General features: G+C 55.4%; 6 protein-coding genes and 1 non-coding gene across 7 annotated transcripts; 3 read left to right on the top strand and 4 right to left on the bottom strand.

Annotated features, from left to right (window-relative positions):
• Positions 1-510: 510 nt before the first annotated feature.
• C8A04DRAFT_24933 (uncharacterized protein) lies at positions 511-2,379 on the top strand (the record flags this gene model as incomplete). The annotated part of the gene is made up of 1 exon (XM_062779360.1): positions 511-2,379. One exon carries the CDS (start codon positions 511-513, stop codon positions 2,377-2,379), a length of 1,869 nt encoding a protein of 622 aa, XP_062640507.1.
• A 2,776-nt stretch (positions 2,380-5,155) lies between these two features.
• Positions 5,156-6,513, bottom strand: C8A04DRAFT_9273 (eukaryotic rRNA processing protein EBP2-domain-containing protein; the record flags this gene model as incomplete). Its single annotated transcript, XM_062785423.1, has 2 exons — positions 5,156-5,526; positions 5,610-6,513. 2 exons carry the CDS (start codon positions 6,511-6,513, stop codon positions 5,156-5,158), a joined length of 1,275 nt encoding a protein of 424 aa, XP_062640506.1.
• A 558-nt stretch (positions 6,514-7,071) lies between these two features.
• C8A04DRAFT_t18 lies at positions 7,072-7,151 on the bottom strand. The gene has a single exon. It is a non-coding gene; the product is annotated as a tRNA-Thr (tRNA).
• Positions 7,152-9,821: 2,670 nt separating this feature from the next.
• C8A04DRAFT_34342 (cyanate lyase C-terminal domain-containing protein) lies at positions 9,822-11,324 on the bottom strand (the record flags this gene model as incomplete). Its single annotated transcript, XM_062782796.1, has 4 exons — positions 9,822-9,843; positions 10,405-10,451; positions 10,771-11,175; positions 11,259-11,324. 4 exons carry the CDS (start codon positions 11,322-11,324, stop codon positions 9,822-9,824), a joined length of 540 nt encoding a protein of 179 aa, XP_062640505.1.
• A 983-nt stretch (positions 11,325-12,307) lies between these two features.
• On the bottom strand, positions 12,308-13,559 carry C8A04DRAFT_24930 (uncharacterized protein; the record flags this gene model as incomplete). The annotated part of the gene is made up of 2 exons (XM_062779359.1): positions 12,308-13,307; positions 13,384-13,559. 2 exons carry the CDS (start codon positions 13,557-13,559, stop codon positions 12,308-12,310), a joined length of 1,176 nt encoding a protein of 391 aa, XP_062640504.1.
• Positions 13,560-14,629: 1,070 nt separating this feature from the next.
• Positions 14,630-15,744, top strand: C8A04DRAFT_24929 (uncharacterized protein; the record flags this gene model as incomplete). The annotated part of the gene is made up of 2 exons (XM_062779358.1): positions 14,630-14,670; positions 14,724-15,744. The coding sequence occupies 2 exons, from the start codon at positions 14,630-14,632 to the stop codon at positions 15,742-15,744; spliced, it is 1,062 nt and encodes a 353-aa protein (XP_062640503.1).
• Positions 15,745-16,222: 478 nt separating this feature from the next.
• C8A04DRAFT_34339 (uncharacterized protein) lies at positions 16,223-24,068 on the top strand (the record flags this gene model as incomplete). Its single annotated transcript, XM_062782795.1, has 5 exons — positions 16,223-16,292; positions 16,501-22,171; positions 22,260-23,246; positions 23,337-23,607; positions 24,045-24,068. The coding sequence occupies 5 exons, from the start codon at positions 16,223-16,225 to the stop codon at positions 24,066-24,068; spliced, it is 7,023 nt and encodes a 2,340-aa protein (XP_062640502.1).
• Between the last annotated feature and the right edge of the window lie 14 nt (positions 24,069-24,082).

Genomic DNA, 24,082 nt, shown 5'->3' with positions numbered 1-24,082 from the left:
ATCAATCGAAACCCCCCTCGAGGCCCACGCTCGGCCGGCTTGCGGACTCTCTCAAAAGCAACCGGCCTCGCGTCTCGTTCGACTCCCCACTAACTACCGCCCATCTTTCACTATCTTCACTCGGGGTATGTTGTTTTGGAGCTTCAAGCGTGCACGCTTTCTTTTCTTCTCTTTCCTCTCCTCCCTGGCGGTTCCCGGCCTTGACGCATTTTAGCGGGTTTCGCCCTTCCGCGCAAGTCCGCTGGGGCAACAGGGCAGTCGGGTGCAAGCCAACCCCATCCTCCACAGGGCGCATAAATTTTGGTAATCCGTTTCATTTCTAACCTTTCTCCCCCAACAATAGGCCGGCAATTAAACTATCTCATTTCGAACCATCCCATCCCATCTTTCGATAGCGACGCGACTCGACCAAACCGATATTATACATACGACCGCCATTCCGCACTTGCACTCTCTCCCCCCTCTCTCCCTATCTGGTGCCGGCCCCGTATTCCATCGAGGCGAGCCAAGATGAGGGAAGCCAACTTCAGCATACCTAATGTCAACAAGGCATCCGTGGGCATCACCACGGCCTTGTATGACCGCCGGGCTCTCGACTGCACATCGACACTACCGCTGATTAATTCATTGAACCATCTTGCTTATCTCACCACATCTTCCGCACGCATCCGCGACATTCTAACTGTCGATGGCGGCATCGAGCGGCTAGTCTGCATTTTGAAGGAGGGGCGAAGCAAAGACATGATGGACATGTGGAAGTGGAATCTCGCCTTCCAATGCGTGGTCAACATAGGCGTTAGAGGCACAGAGGGCGTTCGGACCCGGGTCGTCGAGGCCGACATGGTTCCGGTGATTGCCACCATTCTCGACAACTACATCAAGGTGATCGAGAAGGTCCGTGAAAAGGCGGAGGAAGCTAAGAAGTCGGACCGCCATCGCATCGGCGGGAGCAGCCGTGTGCATAAGTCATCGAGTTTCTCGTCCCGCTCGGGCACTTTAGATGTGGACCAGCGGACTTTCCGGAGACAAGCACCGCCTCCCTCAATTGATGTGTCGGCAGCTCTCGCCGGGCCGTCCACCTCGGTGGTTCATTCCAACGCCGACCCGACACCCATAGCACCGCATTTCCAGGTCACTCCGCCACCCGATCGGGCTCCTTTGACGGCTACTGCACATCGCCCTCATCATCATCACCACCATCACCATAACCACCGCTCTGTCCCTTCGCCGGGGCCACACACGGCACCCCTCGCGCCGGTAGTCCCTTCTATGGATGCCGCCGATGGGGTCACCAGGCCCCCCGTCCGTGACGCCGACCGTCTCGGCAACATGCTCCCCTTCTCCCGCTCCGCCATCGTTTCGCAGCCGGCTTCACCAACAACTCCCCTGCCGCCCCCACAACTACGGTCCCCTACCGTGCGACCCACTTCCATGCTAGCCGCGGCAGCCCGGTCCCGAAGACGACCATCTATCCGTCACCAGCACTCGACCTCCGCCGAAAACGACGATCTGAACGCTGAAAGTATCACGTCTGACGACTCGCCCGACGCAGAGATGTCCGGTACCAATGACATTCAACCCGAAGTCAACATCCCAGAAGTCACGGTTGAAGACGGGGATAGCATGATGACCGGCGGGGCCATTGACTTGAACACGCCGACGGCATCGGAGACACAGGACACCGGCACCTTTAACATCACTCACGAGACTCCAGTGGATGGCAGCGTTCCCACCAACAACACGCCGGCGCCCGTGCCGGCTATGGGCTTGTCTCCGACACGGCCAACACTGGTCAGCCCGCCGCAACCAGCCATGCCCAACGCGAGCGTGCCGCGCTACCTTCTCGACCGCCAAGTCAGCCCGAACCCGCAAGTGCTCGCCGCCATGCCTCGGGAAGAAGATGTCTTGATGTCGCTCCAGCTTCTCGCATACGTGTCCAAGTACTGTAACTTGAGGAAATATTTCCAACGGAGCCATCTGGTTCCCAGGCTTAAGATCGGCAAGGAAATTCAGGTTCTAGATGGCGCCAGCCCGACTGACCTGGAAGCCGAACTGGAGCAAGAGGACGAGGAATTGGAGGAGGAATACTGCCTGCCCAACGACCTGAACATCTTCCCGCTCGTGGAGAAGTTCACGGTTAGGTACCACAGCACCGACATGCAGTACTGGGCCGGAGTCGTTATGAGGAACCTGTGCCGGAAGGACGACACGCGAGGAGGGATTCGACAGTGTGCCTACTACCAGTGCGGCAAGTGGGAAGAGTTCACCCGGCAATTTGCCAAGTGCCGCCGCTGCCGGCGTACCAAGTACTGCAGCAAGGAGTGTCAAAAGAGTGCCTGGGCTTTCCACCGCCACTGGTGTATCGCCGCCACGCAATGATACGAAGAGAGAAGAACGCATTGTGGGAATTTATGGTCCTTCCTATTGATACCCCCGCCTGGTTTTTTATCTATTTATTCGTTCGCACGTCTCTTTCTCAGCGTCGTCTTCGGAACCGGGACATACACACCCCAGGCGCACAAATCCACAACCCGCACACACAAATCTTTTTTTTCTTCTGTTCTTTTTCTCTCATCTGTCTTGCATGGCGTTATTCCGTAATGTCTATCCGGTTGCAAAGCAGCATGGCGAGCATGGCGAGGCAAGCATGGCATCAAAGCACGGCACGGCATGGCGTGGTACTGTACAAAGCGAAGCGCAACCCGTTCCGATACAGCATATCCGACGAATCTTGAGGCATTATCGCCTTCCTCTTTTCCTCTCCCTTCTCACCGCCAACTCACCTGATCATCAGACTTGGTGACTCCGGCTTCCGTCATCCCACCCACCTACCATTACCGATCAACACCGTTATCCCTCTGCGAGCATGGTTGGGCGTTGCACGATACCATGAAGGATTCTTAGCGTTTTCGGTCTCCTCACCGTCGCTTACTAAGCTTTGTTTTTCCTTTTCTTTTTCTGCTTTCTTCCCCTTTTTTTGGAGAACAGAAACAGATCTGCCGCCGCTGTTGCTTTTCTGAGTGTTTGAGCCAGCTTTGCGTTCTTTGTTGTGTTCACTCTGCCATTGCTTTTGTTTGGTGTTTTGTACTTTTCTTGGGTTTTCTTTAGTATCTAGTCAGGGCAGGCAGGCAAATGGGTAGGCAAGCAACGAAGGGGGGATGATACGGGTGATGGGGCGAGTAGTAGGAACGGAAAGTCAGGGGGGGCTTAAGGGGACGGGTCAAGGGAACAGGGAAGGATATGGCAGGGGATAGGGCCAAAGGAAGGAGGATTGGGAGGACGGGCGGGAGGGATGTAAGGGTACACGGATGGGGAGAGGAGTGTAGGAGTCATCATCATCATCAATACCTCTGTTTGGTTTTTTGTTCTCTACCTGTTTTTTGTCCTCTGACCTCCTCTCCCCAGCCCACCCTCCTCCTGTCTTCCTTTGATGAATGTTGTTGTTGGTTGTGGTACTGTACTGTACCGTACCGTACCGTACTCTTTGAAGCGGTCCCCTTAGTTATTTATTGACCGGGCCAACACCCGGCTGGGCAACATTACGCGTAGCCAGAGTCATGAAACGAACGAACGAATTCTTTGTTTTTGTTTTTCCTGTTCCTGTTCCACGTTCCATTTTCCATGGTGGATGTATCCCGGTTGTTGCTTCTGTCTTGCCGTTTTCTGAAGTGGTCTGTCTTCCCAGCCGATTCTCGTTGGAGTGGGCTTTATCCGCGTCTTCCATTGTGGCAGTATCTGCTGCTTTGCTTTCTACTCGTCTGTCTTAGCTACGCGCTTACGTCCCGACCTACTAGGCGGTATACACAAAGCACGTTAGGGGGCAATGGGGAGAGAACGGAACAGGGAAGATATGATGTGATATATGTCGATATATGACGAATGGAACATGAATCATTTCTTCCATTTTGGTGGAGTGTTGACTCCTTTTAGGAAGGGGAGGAGCTGGTAAAACAGGGAGGGGGAAAATAGAGAAAAAGGTGAGAAATGGGGAGATGGGGTGGTGGGAATACTTTCTGTAGGTACGGCTTGTGTCAGGACGAGAAGCAGGAAAGCTATAAGTGGGAGATAATTGTTGAATTGGTTGTTGGGTTGGTTGGGGAGAAAGGGTAGTTGCAACATCTATAGCTAGCTAGCCGGATGTACTGCAGGAAACGACTAAGACTAGCAAGCGTTTATACTGATTGGTTGTTTGTCTGTGTATCTCGTTGTCTAGCTCTTTATGTTGGCTCGGGTTTTATGTTAACGGACCGAGATGATGGAGTTGGGCTGGTGGTGGTGAGCATGGGATAGTAAGTATCGGGGCAAGCAATTGCCATTTCAATATCACGGCATGGTGTTTCTGATAGTGACCCCCCCCCCCCCTTATTTCTTTTCCTGGTTACGACTGCTAGCTTTAGGACTATTCCTTAACGTCTAGTGATTCCGGATTTCATGATGGGTTACAATAGCACTCGGTTTGGCAAATTTCTCGAAATATCAGTCGTTCAAGGAAGTGATTTTTACTATTTCTAACGTCCCGACCTTTTGTTTCATCCTGTGCGCTGTTATGAAAGGGTGTCGGGCTTCATCACCACCTGCAATGCTGAGATCAACGGTGGGGAGCGGCAACGAGAACGTTGGTATCTCATTCAAGTTACGAGACTTGGGTTGAATTGCGGGCCTTTGGAAAATATCCGGGCTAAGGGGCATTTTCCTAGCAGCTGGAGGTGAGAACCAGCCTCCAAGTGATTGTGATATCTATGAAAACAAGAAACGTCAAGGATAGCGCTGGTTCTGCTAGGGTTGTTTGCTACTTGGGGTACCAAGGACGTTAGAGTTTGATTCCATTGATGTTTGAGCCCTCGTTTTGTGTCGTTCCAAGCTTTCGTGAGGTCGTTTGCTCGAACACCACAATCACTAAGAACAATGGACTTGTTTGTGAGTATCCCACACATGACCTCGTCCATTTCGCAATGAGATCAGCAGCGAAGGGAGGCGACGGGGAATCGGCCAGACTTGACAAGACAGCCCAACAATGAACGCCAAAATTGAATGTGGCTACCTTGAACAGTATTACCCAGCCCGTTCTCCCATAGAACAATAGCATCAACAAGTACATCGTGCCTAGTTCGACACTCTGCCCCATCACCCCTCACCCATTACCAAAACCACCGCCCTACCTCCTCCCCGCAGCAGCCCTCCGAGCCTTCCCCGGCCGCGGCGCTTTCCCACCCTTCTTAGGCCCTCCACCAGGGCCACCAGCGCCACCTGGCCGACCACCGCTCTTCATGCGCTTCGCATTGAACCCACTGAGATCTCCCGACGACATAGCATCGCCAGACTTAAGGTGGCGCTTCTTGCCGCCGAAACCGTACTTGGCGTCCTTCTTTTGCCGCTTGGCGTTGGGGGCGCGACTGTCGCCGCCGGCGGCGGAGCGCTTTTTGTTGCTGCCGTTGCCGGCGGACCGGAGCTCGTTGTCGATGGCGACGTCGAAGAGGTCGTCTGCTTCGGTTGCGCCGAGGGCGGAGGAGCCGCCGTCTTGTCGTTCTGGGAGGGGGGTAAAAGTTAGTAAACGTAGGACTTGGACCGTAGATGAAAAAAAGGGGTAGACTAGAAGTGGCAAAACGTACTCCGCTTAAGCAGGTTAATCTTCTCGAGGGTATCGCGCTTCTGCTTAGCGCGCTCCTGCTGCTTCTGCACTTGGACCTGTTTGCCAAACTTCTTGAGGTCGCGCTGCTTGCGGGCCTCAGCCGAGGCCTTCTTCGCCGTCGCCTCCTCAACCATCTTGGCCTTGACCTTCTGCATGGTCTCGTCGCTGCGCACCGTCTCAGCGAAGAAATCAGACGGGCGCGTGAAAGGCACACCCTCCTTGCGCAGCAGCGCGCGCGCCTGGCGCGCCGCCTCGAGCGATTGGTTCATGAAGGCGAGCTCGCGCTCGAGGTCGTCATCGACGGACGGGATAGATTCTTCTGTCTTCTTGCTGGAGGTGACGGATTGGTGGAAGGCGAAAGGGACGGTTTTGGGGTTGGTGTCGAGGGCGAAGCGCCGAAGCGCCGCGAGGAGGCCCTCCTTGTTGTTGATTGTTTGGCGTACTCGGGTGCCGGCGGCGATTTGCTCTTCATCTTCTTCATCTTCGGCGGATAGCTCGTCGACGTCTATTTCCTCGTCCTCATCGTTCCCGTCCGCGCCGCCGTCCGAGTCGAGTTCCGATTCTGAATCAGAGTCGTCTATCCCGGCTAGGTCGATGCCGCCATGCCCATCGTCGTCTTCGTCGTCGCTATCACTCTCTTCGCTGTCTTCTTCGCTCAATTCCTCCTCCCTAACTTTCCTCTTGTTCGTTTTGCTGCCATTGGTTGCGGGGACCTCCTCTTTGTCGCTCTCGTCCTCCCACTCTTCGTCCTCGACGACCTCCGCGACAACGGGCTCCTTGGACTTTCTCCTGTCGCCCTTTTGCTTATTTGGTTTGGTGCTCGCGGCTTGTGACCTCGGCTTAGAGCCGGCCTTGGGGGATTGCGTCGTGCCTTTCTTCGCCATTGTGCTGATGGTTGGTTGGCTGGTGGGGACGGTGTCACGGTGAATTGATGGACTTGCAGCTTCTAAACTTCCAAAACTTTTTTGGCTGGGTCAAGCGATAAGATACGGAAGGTGGGGCGAGATTGCAGGGGTGTTGGAGCAACAACCCTAACCCCGCTTCATAAACTTGTCAGCTTGTATCTCGGATTCCTGCAGAACACTGACGTATACATGCCCTGATCTTGCCTAATGAAAGAACGAGGTGTATTCTGGAGGATCGCAGAGCATTAGACAGGGAGTGGAACATAATAAGGAGGAAAGTTTACAAAATTAAAATTCTAATTTGTGAATTGGATCTAGGACTAGGGATATGCTGTCTAGTTTCGAGAGTCCCAAGCAGGAACGATTGACCTTGGCATCCTCGATCCCACCTGCACCTTTCCACCCCTTTCAAGTCTCTGTCGTTTGCCCACCATGCATCACCCATCTGTCTCAAAAACGAGTACTAGAAGAGGTAATACATTGTTCACACGAGCCAAGGAGATAAAAATACCAAACCAGCCAAAAGAGAAATTTGACTGCCCACAACCAGAATCGAACTAGTGACCTTGTCATAGAGAATTTACTAGTGACACGCTCTACCACTGAGCCATGCGGGCTTCGAATGATAACCTCAAAAACCAAACTCTCACATCATATGCCACCCATTGTGCCACACAGCAAAACACAACATAGTGCTCATAGATACGGCCCCAATAGCATGGGTTTTGTTGGTTGTTGTTGGTTGCGGCTGTTGGCGGGAACGCCATGTGGTGTTCGGGGGTGGGTTGGTGGTGTTGGGGAGTTGGTTGAGGAGACGGGTATTTCTTGCTTTTTTTTTTTGTCTTTTTGCTCAGATGATGTGCTGCAAGACAGTCATAGTTAGACATGTTGGCGTGGGTACAAGATCCGACGGGTACGAGATCCGGGGGGACGACGTCTGTTGAGATTTTGGGGGTGGTGTTTGGTGATGATTGGGAAATGGCGTTAAAGGTTTACAAAGGAACAGGATTAAGTAGAGCGCGGTAAGTTAAGTGCTGTTGCCGTTGTCTACTCCCGGTGGATGTTGTAGAATTTCTGGAATCAAGTCATGTTCAAGTCACTTAAACAAGCAAAGAACTCAAGATTTGTTGTCAAACCGGCCTCAATTTTTGACTTATTTACCACTCCTCCTCCGATATACCAAGGACGAAGAAAAAGCGAAACCCAAGGGGAACTCCCATCTTCCGCCCAGAACAAACTAGTTGGAACCCCATCCTCCCATCTTCCCCTTCCACTTCCTCCGCATCCGAAACCATTCCCAAGAAGCTATCTAGCAAACCAAACCAGGCCATTCCTCCTGTAGGAACAGGGCAAAAAAAGGTCGCGAATCTTTTTCTGTCGCCGTTTTACCCCCCCGATCCAACTCGCCAGCGTTGAGAACGATATCGCGAAATAGCCCTCGCGGCTGGGAGTGAACAGGGAGAGAGAGAAAAATCTGAGAAGGGGGGTTTGGGTTGGTCTGTGACGTCGTGATAACCGGAAAAGACGAGTCGAAGAGGTCATTGTTGAGTGAAGAGTCGATATAAGAGAAAGGTGTTTGCCGAGTTTGCTGAGAGAAGAATGGGCCTTGGATCCGCCATGATGATATCAAAAAGGTTTGAGAATTTTGTGCTTCAAAAACTGTAGACGAAACGAAGCGAAGGCAAAAAAAAAAGACTGATGGTAGTGATTGGCGGGCGGGCGTTGGTGAGACGTTTTTGGTTGAGGCCGGTGGTTGACAAAGCAGCGGGTGTTGTTTGGTGTGGGTTGTGTGACCGTGATGAGGTTCCCCCACTCGTGGACCATGATACCAGAAGAGAGAATCAGAAGAGGTGATCATGGCAGGAGATGTCGATGGGGAAAATTCGGGTCTCTCATCACGGCCGCCCAGGCACCGAGAAGACACTGGATGTCATATTTACATGACAACGCAGTAGGCGTTGAAGGCAGAGGTGGAGGTCTTGGGGGCCTGGGTCTGGGTGGTGGAAGGCATGTTGATGGTTGGTTGGGGGGTTTGGCTTTAAAAAAGCTGGAATTCTTGTAGTAGTGTTGTTGAGTTGAGTTGTGTAGAGCGTGATGGTGAGAGAGAAGAAGATGGCTTTGGATGTGGGATAGAGGGTTGTTTTATAGACAAAGTCGAAGCATCAGAAGATTGGGAATCCACATTTACGGACGAGAAGGAAACCTCAAAGAGCCACCGTTACTGTTCGCGGTTCCTCATCGGATGCGTTTCCTGCTTCCAGCTACCCTGCCTTGCCTACTACTACATTGGGCGTGCAGGTACAGAATGGGGGAGATAAGAGTAGCAAGCGCAATCTTTCGGCCTGTGGTATTCTTTCACGACCCTCCCTTTGGTGTTCTCAGCATGAACAAACACAGCCCTATCGAAATAGAGAAAGCCGGAGAAAGAGGGGCCAGGGCGTGGACGAACCTGTCTAGCATTGTGCTCGATAGGGCTCTAAGCATTGTCCTTACGAGGAGACAAGGCCGCTGCGGACGGCCCCGTGATGCGAGGGAGTGGATGAGCAAGTGAGCGAGTGAGCGAGGGAGCGAGGGAGAGGGAGAGGGTATCCAGGGAGAGAGATGCGAAAGCCTCCGGAGCATATTGCGCCTCTCAGAACCGTGCGCCATATGCATTAGGGCGGAAACTATGGAGTTCGGCTGCGAGGTTTGGGGATGCACAACATTCCGCGCTGTGGGTGTGTTTGGTGTGTTTGATTGATGATGTGAGGTTTGAGTCGAAACAGGCAGAGTCGCAGTCGGGAGCAGTCTGGAACTTTGTTGCCGATCTCGCAAGCTGTCAATGGCTGACTCGTGGTGGCGTTGGGCCTTAGTATTGTTCTCTTAGTATTGTTCTCTTAGTATTGTTGACCCCTGAGCCAATGTTTGTTGACCTTGGCCCCCCTTGGCCCCCCTTGACTCCCCGACTCCCGACCCGCAAAGCGACATCAAACCCACTCAACGTCACCGAAACCTACCCAAAAATCACCAAATAACGTCCACTCGGGATTCCGAGGATGGGCGCGATTGGGTGTTTGCATTCGGGGGCCAGTTCGCCTTGGAAATGCTACCCATCGACTCCCTCGACCCCGTCGATGCACATCCCGGGATCCCGTGGTTGGCTAGTCTAGGAGAGAAAGAAGTACAGGACGCTCCAGGCCGCATACATTCGGCCCCCATGGAGAAAGAAAGAAAGCAGCTAAAACCACGCCTATTTGTCCATCGCTGAGACCGGCGAGATAGACTCTAAGAGTGGCCGGACTATAGTCTTAGAAACGACTAAAAGGGAGCCTGGTTTGGACACAGTGAATCAGCAAAGACACACCCACATCCGGATAAAGCGAGCTACAGGAAATGCCGCACACCACGCAGCATACATTGTCTGCCGGGAACTGAAAGGAAGGAAGGGAGAGCTCGGCGGAGATGAACCGAAAACGGGATATGCAGTCCTAGCCAGTCACCGAGCCCCCCGAGGGCTCCAAGTCCCCGGGCTACAGCCACGCCGAGGCTACCGAGAGAGAGGAAGAGAGGGATAACCCATGCGATGGGCTAGGGGATATGATAGGGAGCGACGGTAGTCGGCCACCCGTCACTGTGCGTGGAGGACGGGGGCCGAACCAGTGTATGACTGTGGAGCTCCTAGAGATGTGTGTGTGCTGTTTGTGGGTAGGCTTGGACTAGACGGTAGGCAGGTGGGCAAGTGGGGGTTGGATACGCAAAGTCAACGACGATCGTCTGGTCATCGACCGAGTATCATCATCGTCTACTTGCACGAACCGAAGAGTTGCGGCCTTGAGGATGGTGATGGGGGCCATGGACAGCGGAGAGAAAGGCGAGCAATGCCGGACTTACCACTTTCCCTTGAGCGTGATGACCACCCACGGCGCGCCCGTCTCGTCCTATTCCAAATCGTGTTCGTCAGCCGGGTTGTTTCTGTCCCCTTCTCGCCCCTTTACGCCTCTCCCTTGCGCCGCGAAGAATGCCCGGGGTCCCTCGGACTACAGCCTGCTATCGTCCGTCGCGGGGGATACTGTATGATCCGAGGATAACAATATCCCGAACCATGGCGGATGATGGGAGAACAATGATAGTCAGAAGGGAACCACCGGAACCAGGTCAACCCATCCAAGGATGAAGACCGAGAGAGGCCGGGAAAGCCAGAAGACGGGAAATCGGCATGAAGAACCGGATACCAGAACAGAAACAAGCAGCACTCACCACCTCCTTCTCAACCTCACTACTAAAACAAATCGCACTCATAATCCCATCCCCAAACTTCTCATTCATCACCGCCTTAAACGCATACCCATAGTTCTGCACAATCTCATACAGCCGATAAATCAGCGGCTCAACAGGCGGCATCGGCCCCGCACGTCCGCGGTCCGGAAACCCCGTCAGCTGCGCGACCGTCGCCCCGGACAGCGATTCCGCCGACAGGCCCAGCAGCTGGGTCAGCTTCACCACATCCTCGGGCGAGGCCCGCGCCTGGCCGTAGAACAGCGCTGCCACGGCGACTTCGCTGCGGCCGAGATGCTTGGCGATGGCTTCGAACGTGAGTCGCTTGTGAGTTTTGGCTTCGAAAAGGGCGGCGGAGAAGGAGGGGAGGCGGTCAATGATGGAGGACTGTGGGGGGTTTAGATGTTTGTTTAGTCATAGATTAAGTTGTAATTTGGTGAGGATTGTTATGTGGTGGTTGGACGACTTACATCGAGCGATGCCAGATTCTGCCGCTCTTCAGCAATGGCAGCGATGGAACCACGACGGTTAGCCATGATGATAATGATAATGATGGTTAGATAAGATTTTAGGATGAACAATTCCCTTCAATGTTTGTAGTGCTTGTTATTTTGGCTTTTGAGCAAGTTGTAAGTTGCACTTCAGACGTTGATGTCATCTCAACACCTCATACCCGACATTCAATAAACAGCCGTGGTATAAGATAAACCACCCCTCAACTACCCCTCCTCTCAACTGCCACAATCCTCGGTACTGCTACTCTACTATCATTGCTTGGCTTAAGCCCACACAACCCCGCGTAAGAACGGGCGAACGGGTGAACGGGACACATTCATTGTCCACACAAAACAGCCACTCCGGAGATTTCCCGGAGTCTCGGAGGCCACCGGAGCGGGGTCGCGGAATCCGATATCCAAAACCTCCATCCGTTCCTTCCCTCCCCCAAAGTTGTCCGCCCTTTATAATCCGCCCGCCCGCTGTTCCTTCCAACCGCCCTCCCAAACCGACTACGGTCGAATGGCGCAATGGGAGGGCCGTGGGCGTCAACTAGTACACCGCGGAATCTCAGCCCCCGGGTTCGATCCCCGGATGATGCACCGAGTAAAATCTTTCGGGGTTTTCGTAACCACCCCCCATTCCTTGACCCCTCCGGGGTGTTGAGATGATGGGGCGGTGAGCTTTTTTGTATTTTCCTCCTTGTAGTAGTAGACTCTTGTTTTCTCTTCTTATTGTGTTATGTATTATTTGCTAGTAGACATTGTTGATTTATCCAAAAAACATAATGTGACATTGCATCGAAGACCGGTTTCTATTTCATTACCTAAGTCATGTATGTACCATATTCTAATTAACCACCAACTCTCTTTCTCGCAATATGCTGTGGTATCCTAATCGCAATTCAAAATCGTGATGTGCTGCTGTATGTAAGGCAGGTGGGTATTCAACCATCTTTAGAGTGAAAGGGAAACCCCCGAAAACGCACCCTAATACAAAACCATTTACTACACTGTCGATTCCCCTAGAACGTCCCCGGCCTCGTCCAATCCTCCTTCGTCGCCGCGTTCACATCATCCACATTCAACATCCCAATCCCCTCCTCCACCAGGACCTCCCACACCTTATTGCGCACATGAATCGGCCACGGCGGCAGGCCCCAATACCGCGACACCAGGCCGCGATCCTTGGCCGCCTGGATTTGCGACCGGATCTTACCCAGCTGCGTTATATTGGGCCCGCCGCGCCACCACACGGCGCCGATAGCATGCCAGAAGTCGACGCTGGCGTAGTACGAGTTGGTGGCGTTGTACGTGTGGTAGGTTGCGTTACCGCTGCCGTCTTCTTCTTCGAGCTTGTTAAGCGGCGCATCGTAGAAGGCGTCGCGACGTTGTAGGGTGTTGTTGTTCCCGCTGAGGATCTGGTCAAAGGGCGCGTTCCCTGTCCCAACGACGGTGATGGGCCGCGGGTGGAATTGCCCGTCTGCCTCGTCGTAGTAGCTCAGCCAGCCTTTCTCTCTCAAGGGCGTCAGCTGCTTGACCACCCACGGCCAGGTCTCAGCGCCATCTGTTTTAATATCCACTAGCAGAACGAGAGTTTGCTCCGGATCGGTGTCAAACACGCCGTTGTCGTTGCCGTCGTAAAACTCCGTCTTCGGGTTCTGGTGCTGTAGGATCTCCACCAGCGGGTTGACGTAGAGCGTTTGGAACGTCCGGTTGGGCTGTAGCGAGGCCGTGTCGTGCCCGACGAGGAGGTCGCCGTTGCGCAGCCATACGTCGGCCTCGACGCCCGTGCAGCCGGCGTACAGCGCCGTGAAGACGGGAACGGTGCGCCAGTAGTCGTTGTGCGAGTGGCACGGCACCGGGATGACGTCCCGCAGGAAGTCTGTCGGGTACCAGGCAAGCTGCTCCGTGCCGCTGCCCGACTGGCCCCAGTTCGCAAACGGGTCACGCACCACGAGCCGGCCACCGAAATACCGGTGTGCGATGGTTTCCCCGGTGTCGACAATGATGAAGGTGAGAGCCCTAGAGAAGGATGTGTGAGTTAAGTGTGTCTTCACGGAGTGCGAGTCGGCCGGCGAATCGACCGGGTTTGACTTACACGGCTGCCAAGCCCAAAAGGTATAACTGCCAAGTACGCGGTTTCCTCATCTCGGGCCGCGTGGTTGTGTACGTGACCCGAGTCCCGCCGTGCTCGTCGTCCTCAGCATCTTGCCGAACCGGCGCGTAGTCCACCGCCATAGTCGCTTTTTGTTTTTCGAATTTCCAGAAAGCCATGGTTGCCAACAACGATGAAAGAATGCCGGTGGCTCTGTCGCGTTTTTCATGTACATCTTCCTCGGGGCCGCGTGGGTTCGTTCTTAAATGGGACTGGTTGCTCCCGGGGAGTGCTACCCCCACTTGTGTCACTTCCGTCGAGTCCCGGCTCCTGACCTCCACCAGACCCACCGACTCCGGCCCCATGATCCGTGTCTTGATCTCGAATCTTGAAAGCTTAATTACTGTTTAACGGGCTGAATGATCTCTAGGCGTTCAAGTCGGCCGCTTGGGGGGGGAGGGGGGGGAGGGGGGTCGGTTAAGACGATCGTGGGCTGGTGTCGCTATTCGTTGTGGGCGAGTTCCGAGTCACAAGTTCTGAGGAAAGGGGTTCCGAAGCGGACAATTCATGGCGATCTCAAAATACAGCGGTCCACAATTTCCAAGAAACAAGCACGCTTTGGGAAGAAGCATCTGAAATTAATAGCTAAAAAGGAATGGAAAGAGAGAAGGGCTCCATTGCAGGGACGATGTGCCTTTTGAAGTTCGGCAATCTAACGGCTGAGAGTCTAGACGATGGGGATGCCTGCCGTTTTTAGACTTCGTTGGCCCCGTTGTTGCTGACAGGCGGGTCGCGCTCCGTCGGCTGGATGCTGGGGAGCCGAGTGGCTGCAGCTGCATGTGGCGTCGACCTTAAATCCATCTTCAACTGCCGCTCCCGCCTCGGACGCCGTTTTTCATCTGTTTTTTTCTGGATTTAGTGATTTCCTATTGCCCCGTGCCAGTTGATATGATGGTAAGAATCGCGTATTCCAAGTCGGAGTGGCCGAGAGACATTGCTGGGTCAGACGGAGTTTCAAGCAGTTGGGAAGCACGGGCAGGGGAGGAAGCGGCTCAAGGTTTCGACAGTGGGGTTAAACGCGGCAGCAGGGGTGCGGATGGGAGGTCCACCTAAATTCTTATCTTATCGGCCTGTGGGGAAATTTTTCCACGACCAGAATTGAGGACCTTCAGGTGCTCTTATCGTTGGGTCAGCGCGTGAATTCTGGTGAGTATTTACCGACAGCATTGGGACAACGCTTGCTTTCGCCATGCCTCATAAACACACTCGGCGCGACAAGGACGAGTCGACGTAAGGATTGGAACTGATAGACCGTTATGATGCCCGTATCTAACCGCAATTAGCTTCGACCTTCCTCCATCGCAACTTGCAAAATCTCTACCGCCAACGACCATCTCCAAAAAGAAGGAGGCCGAAAAGAAAGTCGAGAAAAAATCTGACGACCCTCGCGGAAAGAGCAATGGACAGAAGAAGCGGAAACGCAATGGGAAGGACGCCGATGATGCCCCGCGCGCCTTCAAGCGCCTGATGGCCTTCACTAGCGGCAGGCCACAAAGGTCAGGTCTCGACAACGGCGACGCTCCCGAGAAGGGCAAGGGCAAAGGCAAGAAGAAGACCAAGCCCGCAAAGCCCGCAATAGCCGCGAAACCCACAGAAACAACCGCGGCAACGACATCGACAACACCGGACTCCACTACAACAACCACCCCTGAGACAGCCACCGACCTCAAGATCCGCCCCGGCGAGCGCATCTCCGAATTCAACCAGCGTGTCGACGCCGCCCTGCCCATCAGCGGCCTAGTCAACAAGACAGTGAAGAACGGCAAAGACCCGCTCGGCCTCAAAGTCCGGCGCACCCTCAAGGAGCGCCGCATGCAGAACATGTACGCCGAGTGGCGCGAGATCGACCGGCGCGTGCAGGAGCGTCGTGAGGAGGAGCGCGAGCTGGCTGAGGAGAAGGAGATGGAGGAGGACGAGACGATGGGGGTGACGTGGAAGTTGGATGCGGATGCGGCGGCGTTGGGTTCTGCCGGCAATAGTAAGAAAAAGAAAGGTGGGAAGAAGGGGAATAAGAGGGGGCGGTATATTGGTGAGGAGAGTGGGCCGGAGAAGGATCCGTGGGCGGAGATTAAGAAGAAGAGAGGGGAGGAGAGGGTTGGGTTGAATGAGGTTGCGCAGGCACCGCCGGAGTTGAAACTGCCCAAGAAGAATTTGCTGGTGCGTGGAGCCGCGGTCGCGGTGGAGGATATTCCCAAGGCGGCGGGGAGTTTGAGGCAGAGGGAGGAGCTGCAGAATATCCGGTCGGAGGTTGTCGCGTCATATCGGAAGATGATGAGCGAGAGGAGGCCTGCTATCGGGGCATGAGTAGAACACTGTTTTACGGTGCAGGTTTAAATGATAATGGATAATATCCAGTCGGAAAACTTTTGAAATTTTCTCTTTGCTACCTATGCTTGATATGGTGATGTTGTCATGCTAGGCAGCAATTGCTGCCCCCGTCCCATGGTGCACATTATTCCATCCAATTCTAAGATGAAAGACAATAACAAAGTTTATATCATCCCAGCCTGTTGTGCCATTGTGCACCACATGAATGAAATCATCCCAATTGAGCGGCAAGGTACGTACCTTTTCTCCGTGCAACAGTACCCCACCTTTTGACCCGCAGCGCAACCCACTGCCCCTCCAAAAATCCTCCGCTGCACTCACTCTCCCGCCCCATCGCGACTTTTCCCCGAAAATCGCCATCAAGAAACGAGAGCGCCAGCGTTCAATTCCCGCATCGACGCAACATTCATAAAAATTTTCAACGCCCGAGAATGAGCCTCGGCGCATCACCATCATGAGCGGAGTCGGTCTAGAGGTTTTCCTGGAGGACCTTATTCCGGAGATTGCGTATTCGGGCGAGAAAGGTGAGTTTTTCTGGCTGGTCTTTTCTCACCATGGATTTCAACACCATGGTGTGGGCGCGATGACTCAATTTGTTGGGGGATGTTTGGTTTGAGTGGTACTATGGATGGGCTACTGTTTTGTTAAAGAAAGGGATAAATTTGGCGCGGTGGTTATGGATGGCCTTTCAGTATCAACTATGATTCATCGCGATGCTAACCCCACGATTAGGAGTTTCCATCATCGAATTACTTAAAATTGTCCGCCAATATCACCTCAGCCTTGAAGGACAACAAGGGCCAAGCCATGACGCAGCGCAAAGTTTGCAGGGAGCTCCCGACGACAGGGATCTCGAGAAATCCCTGACAGATGCTGAATTCGCATCGGCTCGCTGGGCTTGGGACTGGCTACGTTCTCGTCCTCAAATCCTCATCAACGGCAACAAGCGATGGAACCGAATGGAGCTCAAGGACGCCCTCGCCTTGCCAGAAGCCGACACGATCGACCCGGCCCTGACCAACTCTTCCGCGTCGGCGCCAGCAGAGGCCGAGGCGAAAGCCAATACTAAGGAACCAACCGCGGACCAAGCGAAGGGAAAGAAGAGGACGAAGAAAACGCTCACCACGCGGCCGAGGATTCACCCAGCGGAGGATTTGGTCTGGCAGACGTTGACACGCCATGGGGTCGATTATAAGCGCGTGCCTGCGCTGGAATGGGCGTGTCTGCAGGGCATCGCGTCGACACGGGGCGAGGGCATCCTCCAGAGCGATCTGCGTCGGCTGGTCGATCAGGACAAACGGTCGCTACCCAAGCGGACGGACTCGCTGGCTCGGAAGGGATACATTGCCAAGCGCACGGTGGTGGTGCAAAAGATGAAGACCAGCAGGCTCTGGCTGATTGACTTTGCGCCGCCGCTGGTGGAAACGGAGAAATGCGGACTGGATTTGACACCCGAGACGTTGAGCAAGGACTTGGAGCCAGTGTCCTGGCACGAGCGCTGGACGGGGAATAACATCGACATGGACGCGCTGGGAAGGACCGCCGTGGGCGTGGTCAAGGCATTCAATGTGATTCGATACGCGGACCTGAGACTCAAGATGGGTGTCTCGGGGAAGCGATGGCAGATGAAGACACTGGCTAAGAACTGTCAGCGGCTGGTAGATGTGGGCGTGCTCAAGTACACGGCGGCCTCGTTCCCGGGTACGCGCAAAGTGTTCAAGGACTGTCTGAAGTTTGTACGAGAACCTAGCGCAGAGGAGTGGGAGAAGTTTCTTGCTACGGGCAAGAAGACGTCGCAGTATTCAGATCCGACACGGCACCGGGAGCCCAAGCCCAACGCGCTCGCCCTGTATAAGAAATCAGGAGAGGATGGCGCTGGAGGCGACGCCCGCGCCAAGGTCCGGCGTATCTTCAGCGGCTGGATCCCCGAGAAACCACTGGCGCAGACCGTCTTTGAGGTCATTCGGAGCTCTGGTGCTGAAGGGGCTTCAAACCCCCAGGTCAGCGTCGCGACTGTCGGGTATCAGCACCGTCGGTATCTCTCGAGCTATCTCACCAAGGTGGCCGACACGCAGCAGCCGGCGCATCTCAAGAAGTTTCAAGTCGTCAGCGAGCTTGTACGCACGGGCAAGACGTCGGCCTACATGTTCTCTGCACTTAGCGCAATAAGTGAAAACGGGAGCGCGCGCATTGCAGAAGATGCTCCGAAACAAGAAGAGACAGCAAAACCGCAACAGCAACAAGCATCGTCCAATCCTGCACCAGCAAACCCTTATGGGTTTGGCGCGATACGCACCAAGGCGTTGGAGTCGGACAACAACATTTCTCTCACCGAGATGGCGCGTCAAGCTCGCAAAACAAAGGTTTCATCGAAGCGAAAGTTGCTTCCTCGCATCAGACCGGAACATGTAGCTGCAGCCAGAGTTGCTTCTGACGCAGCTGCCACACCGGGCTCCAAGACTCAAACTCCAGCTCAAGAGGGTCAACCTGCTGAAACTGTGGAAGATGAGTCTGCATCTCAACAACGAAAACGGTCTTTCGATGAAATGGCGACCGGTGCTGAGAAGGCAGAGGGTGCTGCGGCTGAGCCGACCGAGACGCAAGAGACGCAAGAGACGCAAGAGACGCAATCACCTCGGACCATCGTTACGCCGGAGAACCAGGGGCCGCAAGTGCCCAAGATCCCGACGGACCAAGAACTGATCATGACTGTCCGATACAACAACGTGCTGGGGAAGCTTCAGGTCCATCGTGCGGATCGCAAAGTCACGTTTTTGAGATCTGGGAGGGGTCTCAAGAAGCCTGTTACGGTTTCGGTTGATGAGAATCTCAGCGAGCCAGTTATCCAGGATGATCCAGAGGGCGATGGGAAGAAGATATTGGCCCTGGAAACAGGAGCACAACCACCTCAGACGTATGCTTTTGCGGTTGAAGATGAAGGAAACCCAGAAAAGGCGGGCTGGATCCAGCAAGAAATCACCAAGATGAGATCAGCCGACTACCAGCCACCCACCCCAGAAGAAATCACAGCGGCTTCCCAAACGACCACAACCGGAATCACCCCCGCAGAACCCGCCGCCAAAGGCAAAGGCAGAGGCAAAGGCAAAGGCAAGAAAGGCCAAGCCCTCGCAGCCGGCGCAAAGCCCTACGTCTGCGATCTCTGCGGCGGTGCTTGGAAGAACGACATCGGTCTCAAATACCACCTCCAGAAGGCCCAAGTACCCTGCAACCCCAACTTCGACCCTACCATCCTCCTCGAGCGCTCCCGCAAGCGCCGCCGACTCTCTCCGGTGCCACCGCCGTCTGATACGGTCTCGATGGCGGGCGACGAGAAGAGGGGGAGGAGGACGGGACGTCGTGGCGGTAGTAAGCGGAAGGCGGCGGCCAAGGACGGGAAGAAGAAGAAGGGCAGCGGAAAGAAGGACAGCGGCAAGACGAAGAAGAAGACCACTCGTCGGCTCCGTGTTAAGATCCGGAAGGCGATGCGCACGCTTCAGGATCCGGCTCATCAGTTTCGCGGGTTGGAGGCGGCTGCTGCTGAGACTGTTGCGGCTAGTGAGGCGAATGAGGTTGATAACCCAGCGATGTGGGAGTCGGAGCGACCAAAGGGAGCAGATGCGCTGAAGATGTTTAGTCGCGGGCCTGATGCGGCGGCGGCGGCGGCGGCGGCGGCGGCTGCGAAGAACACTCTTACGGAGAGCACGATAAGTCCGTTTGGGGTTGGGTCACGCACGGGAGGACGGCCGCCGAGTTCAACAACTCAGAAGATGGCGGTCGCTGGCGCTGCTAAGGCGGCTCGGGCTACTCGTGGTACCGCTCGTGCTGCCAGCGGTAGCCAGGGGCGAGAACCAGCGTTCCCTTCTTTGCCGACGGCTCCTACCACGCCCTCTCGGTCTCGGTCACGGGCTTCCGACGAGGCTGCGGTGTCGTTGGTGAGCGGTGCACGCAGCGGTAAGCGAGCTAGGGCTGCTGCTGCTGGTGCCGCTACTACGGAGGGTTATTCCATGCGGGATCCGACCGGAGCAGCGTATCCGAATGGATATGGTGACGTCTCACCTACCCGGGGCTACGGAGTTGCCCAGCCCGAGTTCCCCTTGAGCGAATACCCCGATCCTGTTACCGACCACCAGGGAGAGCAGCAGCAGGTGTTTGAACAACAAAAACAGCAGGAGAACGAGGAGGGAGCACTGTCTTCACAAGACCACTACACGCCCTTCACCCGCACCTCCAACTACGACCGCATGACCAGCGACGCCAAGCGACGAACCGCGCAGGCCTTCGACATCATCCTCTACCTGCTAGCCAACACCAACGGCGTGTTCCCAGGCGACAAAGCCCTCTTCTACGCGCTAACCAAAGTATTCCTCATCGAATTCCGACGTCAGATGCCGCCCACCTGGAAAAACTGCACCAGCGCAGTCAAGGCACTCGAATCGCGCAAACTCGCCGCCGTGCACACGCACATGCTCAAGACCGAACGAGGCCGGCTCCAAACATGCACTCTGATCGTGGGGCACGGTGTCGACCCGAACGGACCCGCAGCAGCCGCGATGAAGCAATTGATGCGGGAGACCTACCCGGGCACGTACGTGCCACCGGCATTCTCACCAACGCAGGAAGAACTGCTGCGGCTGCAGGAATATGACACGAGGACGAACGAGCGGGACTTGATTGGGAAACCGAATGCTAATGGCCGCAAGTTCCGTAGTCGGCGGAAGATTGAGGAGATTGAGGTGTTTAATGCGACGTATTACAAGAACACGGCGCCGGTGGTTGGGCCAAGGCGGGATCCGCTTTGGATCAGGGAGACGGAGAGGTTGGTGGAGGAGGATGAGGATGAGGGTGAGGGCGAGGGCGATGAGTATGATGATGGTAGCCATGCTCGTCAGGTCGTTGGGCGCGGTCGGAGGAAGCGGAGGGCTAGGGAGGAGATTGGCGGTGGTTCTGCTACCAAGCGGGCGAGGACGGGGTACCAGGAGGATGAGTACTATTATAACGACGACGACATACCGGTCGATCCTAACATCATGGGCGAGATGGACCCGGCGGGGTATGCACAGGATCAAGAGCAAGCCGCACAGCAGCAGCAGGAAGAAGATCAACAGTGGCAGCAAGAAGAGGAAGGGCCTTCGGTTCTCGAAGCGATCAAGGCGTATAGTCTGCTGCCGGCGAAACTGGGCCCGCGCGCTGGGCGAAGGAGGCTCTCGCATTCTGACAAGCCGCTGGCCAAACTCCCCGCTGAGCTTGGGAGGGTCAGGAACCCGGGGCTGGGGAGTTTGCCCGAGGAGTTCTACTGGAGGCCGTCGGTTCCGTTTGGTGCTCCGGAGGTGTGTTTTCTGGGGCCGAATACTTGTTTGGAGGACGACGGGGAAGAAGGAATGGATGTGGACGAGGACGATCGTGAGGACCGGGAGAGTTCGGAGGATACTGGGGAGGATGTGAAAGCGGAGGAAGCGCCCGTGTCTCCCGAGGCAGCGAAGGGACCCAAGACGGCCGAATTCACCTGGCCAGTGGTACTTCAACAAGAGCCCGGCGGTCTGTGGCCGAACTGCACGCAGGGCTTCTTCGAAATCAACGACGGCAGCAGTTTCACCCTCCACGGCTGGATGCCCAGTCTCGCGTGGCTGCAGGCTCAGAACATCCCGACTAGTGTGCGAGACATGGTGGGAAGTCTAGTGTCCAACCAGCGGGACAACACAACCAAACCGCATGACTGGGCCGACGAAGACTACGCCAAGGTCTGCGGCGTACTCAACCAGTGCGCCGCTTGGGAACAGTCCCCAGCCGGCACGGCCATCATGCTCGGCCAGGCTTCCGTGGCCAATAGCAATCATGATTATTACGGCTACGACTACCGCCACTACAACTTCATCAACGTCTCTGCACCAAAATTCTCCATCGCCCCCTCACGACCCATGACGCTCGCCTGGTCAGACGACACACAGTACAACCTGGAAACCCTACCGTACGAAGACCTCGAAGACGACGACTACACCGATGTTGTGTTCCTCGATGACGATGACGACGCCGAACGGACTGGTGTCAGTCACCACACCAGAAACGGGGACATGGAAGGCCCATCGCCCCCCAAGAAGCGGCGCGTGCCGAAAGCACCACTGCCACCCGGAGAGCGGCGAAAACAAGGCCGACCGCCCAAGTTGAAGTTGGCGCCCATCAAGACGATGCGGGAGCTTACGGCGTATCCGAGGTCGGCGCAGGACTTTTTGAGGAAGGTGGATAATAATGCTGGAGAGGCTGGGGGAGAAGGAGAAGATGAGGATGGGTTGGATTGGTCGAGGGAGAATGTAAGGCTGGCGGCGTTTATTGTGGTGACGACTTTGTTGGGAGGTGTGGATCGGGTTGTGGATTGGGGGTTGATGTTGCGGCTTGTGCCGGATCAGACGTGAGTTTTTTTTTGTTTTGTTTTTTCTCGTGTTGCGATGTGGGAATGACCGGGTGTGTGTGAATACTGTTATGCTAACACCACACAGTATCAGCCAGCTCCGACACTACTGGTGCGCCCTCAAAAAAGACCGGCTCTCGACCATCGTGAGCCTGACGGAAAAGTTCCGCCGCGCGTTCCTACGTGCCTACGAGCGCGACGAGATTCCCCCCCTCGACTTCAACAACGTGCTGGCCTACGACTGGAAGTTCCTGATCAAGTGGACCACCAAGCTGGACCTGGCCGAGCGCCGCGTGCTCCCGGCCTCGCGCGCCGCCCTCGACAAGAAAGTCACCGTCACCAAGTTCACCCACGGCAACCGGCCCTGGCGCGAGGCCTTCTACCACCCGCAACGGTCCATCTTCAACAAGTTCCAGGACGTGACCTCCGAGCCGCTGTCCTTCCGGGTAGATGGCGATACTACTGACACTGTTGAGAAGAGCAACAACAACCCTCCCAATGGTCCAGCCGACCTAACCCCGCAAAACCCCGAACTAATCGTCGCCATGTCCTGGACGCGCTCCCTCTGCGTGACTCCCGTCGAAGCCTACACAGCCGACGCCGTACTCCACCAGCGCAACAGCCTATTCCCAACGCGTGCCAAAACCGAGATCACGGAACTTATGATGAAGGGCGTCGACCAACTACAGCGGCAAGGCGTCATCTCCAAATCATCCTCCAAATGGTCCAACGGCCGCCGCTGGCGCTTCAACACGCGCGTGCTCGACTCCATCGAGAAGTCGGCGCAGCAGCACAAGTTTGCCCAGGCGGCGCAGTTCAAGCGTGAGCTGGACGAGGCTTTTCGGGTTGCGGATCCGGCGCTGCGGAAGAAGAGGGTCACGTATATCACGAACGACGGCATGATCATGGCGTTGCTGAACTTGCAGGCAAACGGCCGCGTGCGGGTTGAGACTACGGGTCAGCCGCATGTGCCGATGGGCCATGAGCCGGGGAATTATGAGACGAGGAAGTATACGAAGAAGTATATGCATTTTCGGTTGGATGTGGTACCTACCGAGCGGTATCTCTTTGACGAGTACGACCCGGCCGAAGACCAAGCAGAAGAAGACCAATCCAACCCGGAGTCATCCTCCTCCTCCTCCAAACCTCACACCGCCAAAGACAGCATAGACAAATCATCCCTCACAACCCTCCGATCCCACCTCCGCACTCACCCCCCCCCCACCGTCGGCCCCTCAGGCGCCGTCCCAGTATGGTGCGACGTCTTCAACACAGTCCACCCGGCCCGCTGGCTCAAATACCTCAGCGCCGTGCTCATAACACTAGCCTCGCGCGGGTCGATGCGTGCGGCCGAGTTAGTCGCGACGCTGAAACCGGTGATTATGGAGTTTGAGGCGGAGTTGATTCTGGAGTGGCTGGGGGGTTTGGGGTTGGTGGTGGCTCAGGGACGGGGGATGGCCGGGGGGGTGGGGGAGTGGTGGTGGGTTGTTGTTGAGGTGCAACGGGAGGGGTTGGAGGGGGCGATGGGGGGTGGGAAGGAGGGGGTTTCTTCTTCTCGGGGGGTTGGGATTGGGGGTTGTGGGGATGAGAGTAATGGGAGGAATGGGGATGGGAATGGGATGGAGACGAGACAGAGAAAGGCACTGCCGTCTGGTCGGCCGGCTAGAGGGGGCAGAGGAGGAAGAGGGGGAAGAGGGGGAAGAGGGAGAGGAAGACGGGCGTGATACTTGGGAGTGTGAGAAAGGGACTGGACAGGAAAAGGAAACGGAGACGGAAAAGGAACGGAAACTGTTAGCTGGGCTTGGTTGGTCCGGTTGGATGAGGCGTTTGGTTGTGTTGGGCATAAGGTAACCGGTCAGTCATTGGAGTTTAGGCTTGGTTTGACTTGGAGTTTTGAGTTGTTTGCCGTTT

Source organism: Dichotomopilus funicola (assembly GCF_033296635.1).
Source record: "Dichotomopilus funicola strain CBS 141.50 unplaced genomic scaffold C8A04scaffold_4, whole genome shotgun sequence".
Lineage (NCBI taxonomy): Eukaryota > Fungi > Ascomycota > Sordariomycetes > Sordariales > Chaetomiaceae > Dichotomopilus > Dichotomopilus funicola.
Note: the sequence above shows the minus strand (reverse complement) of the source record. Positions and strands in the feature narration are given on the sequence as shown.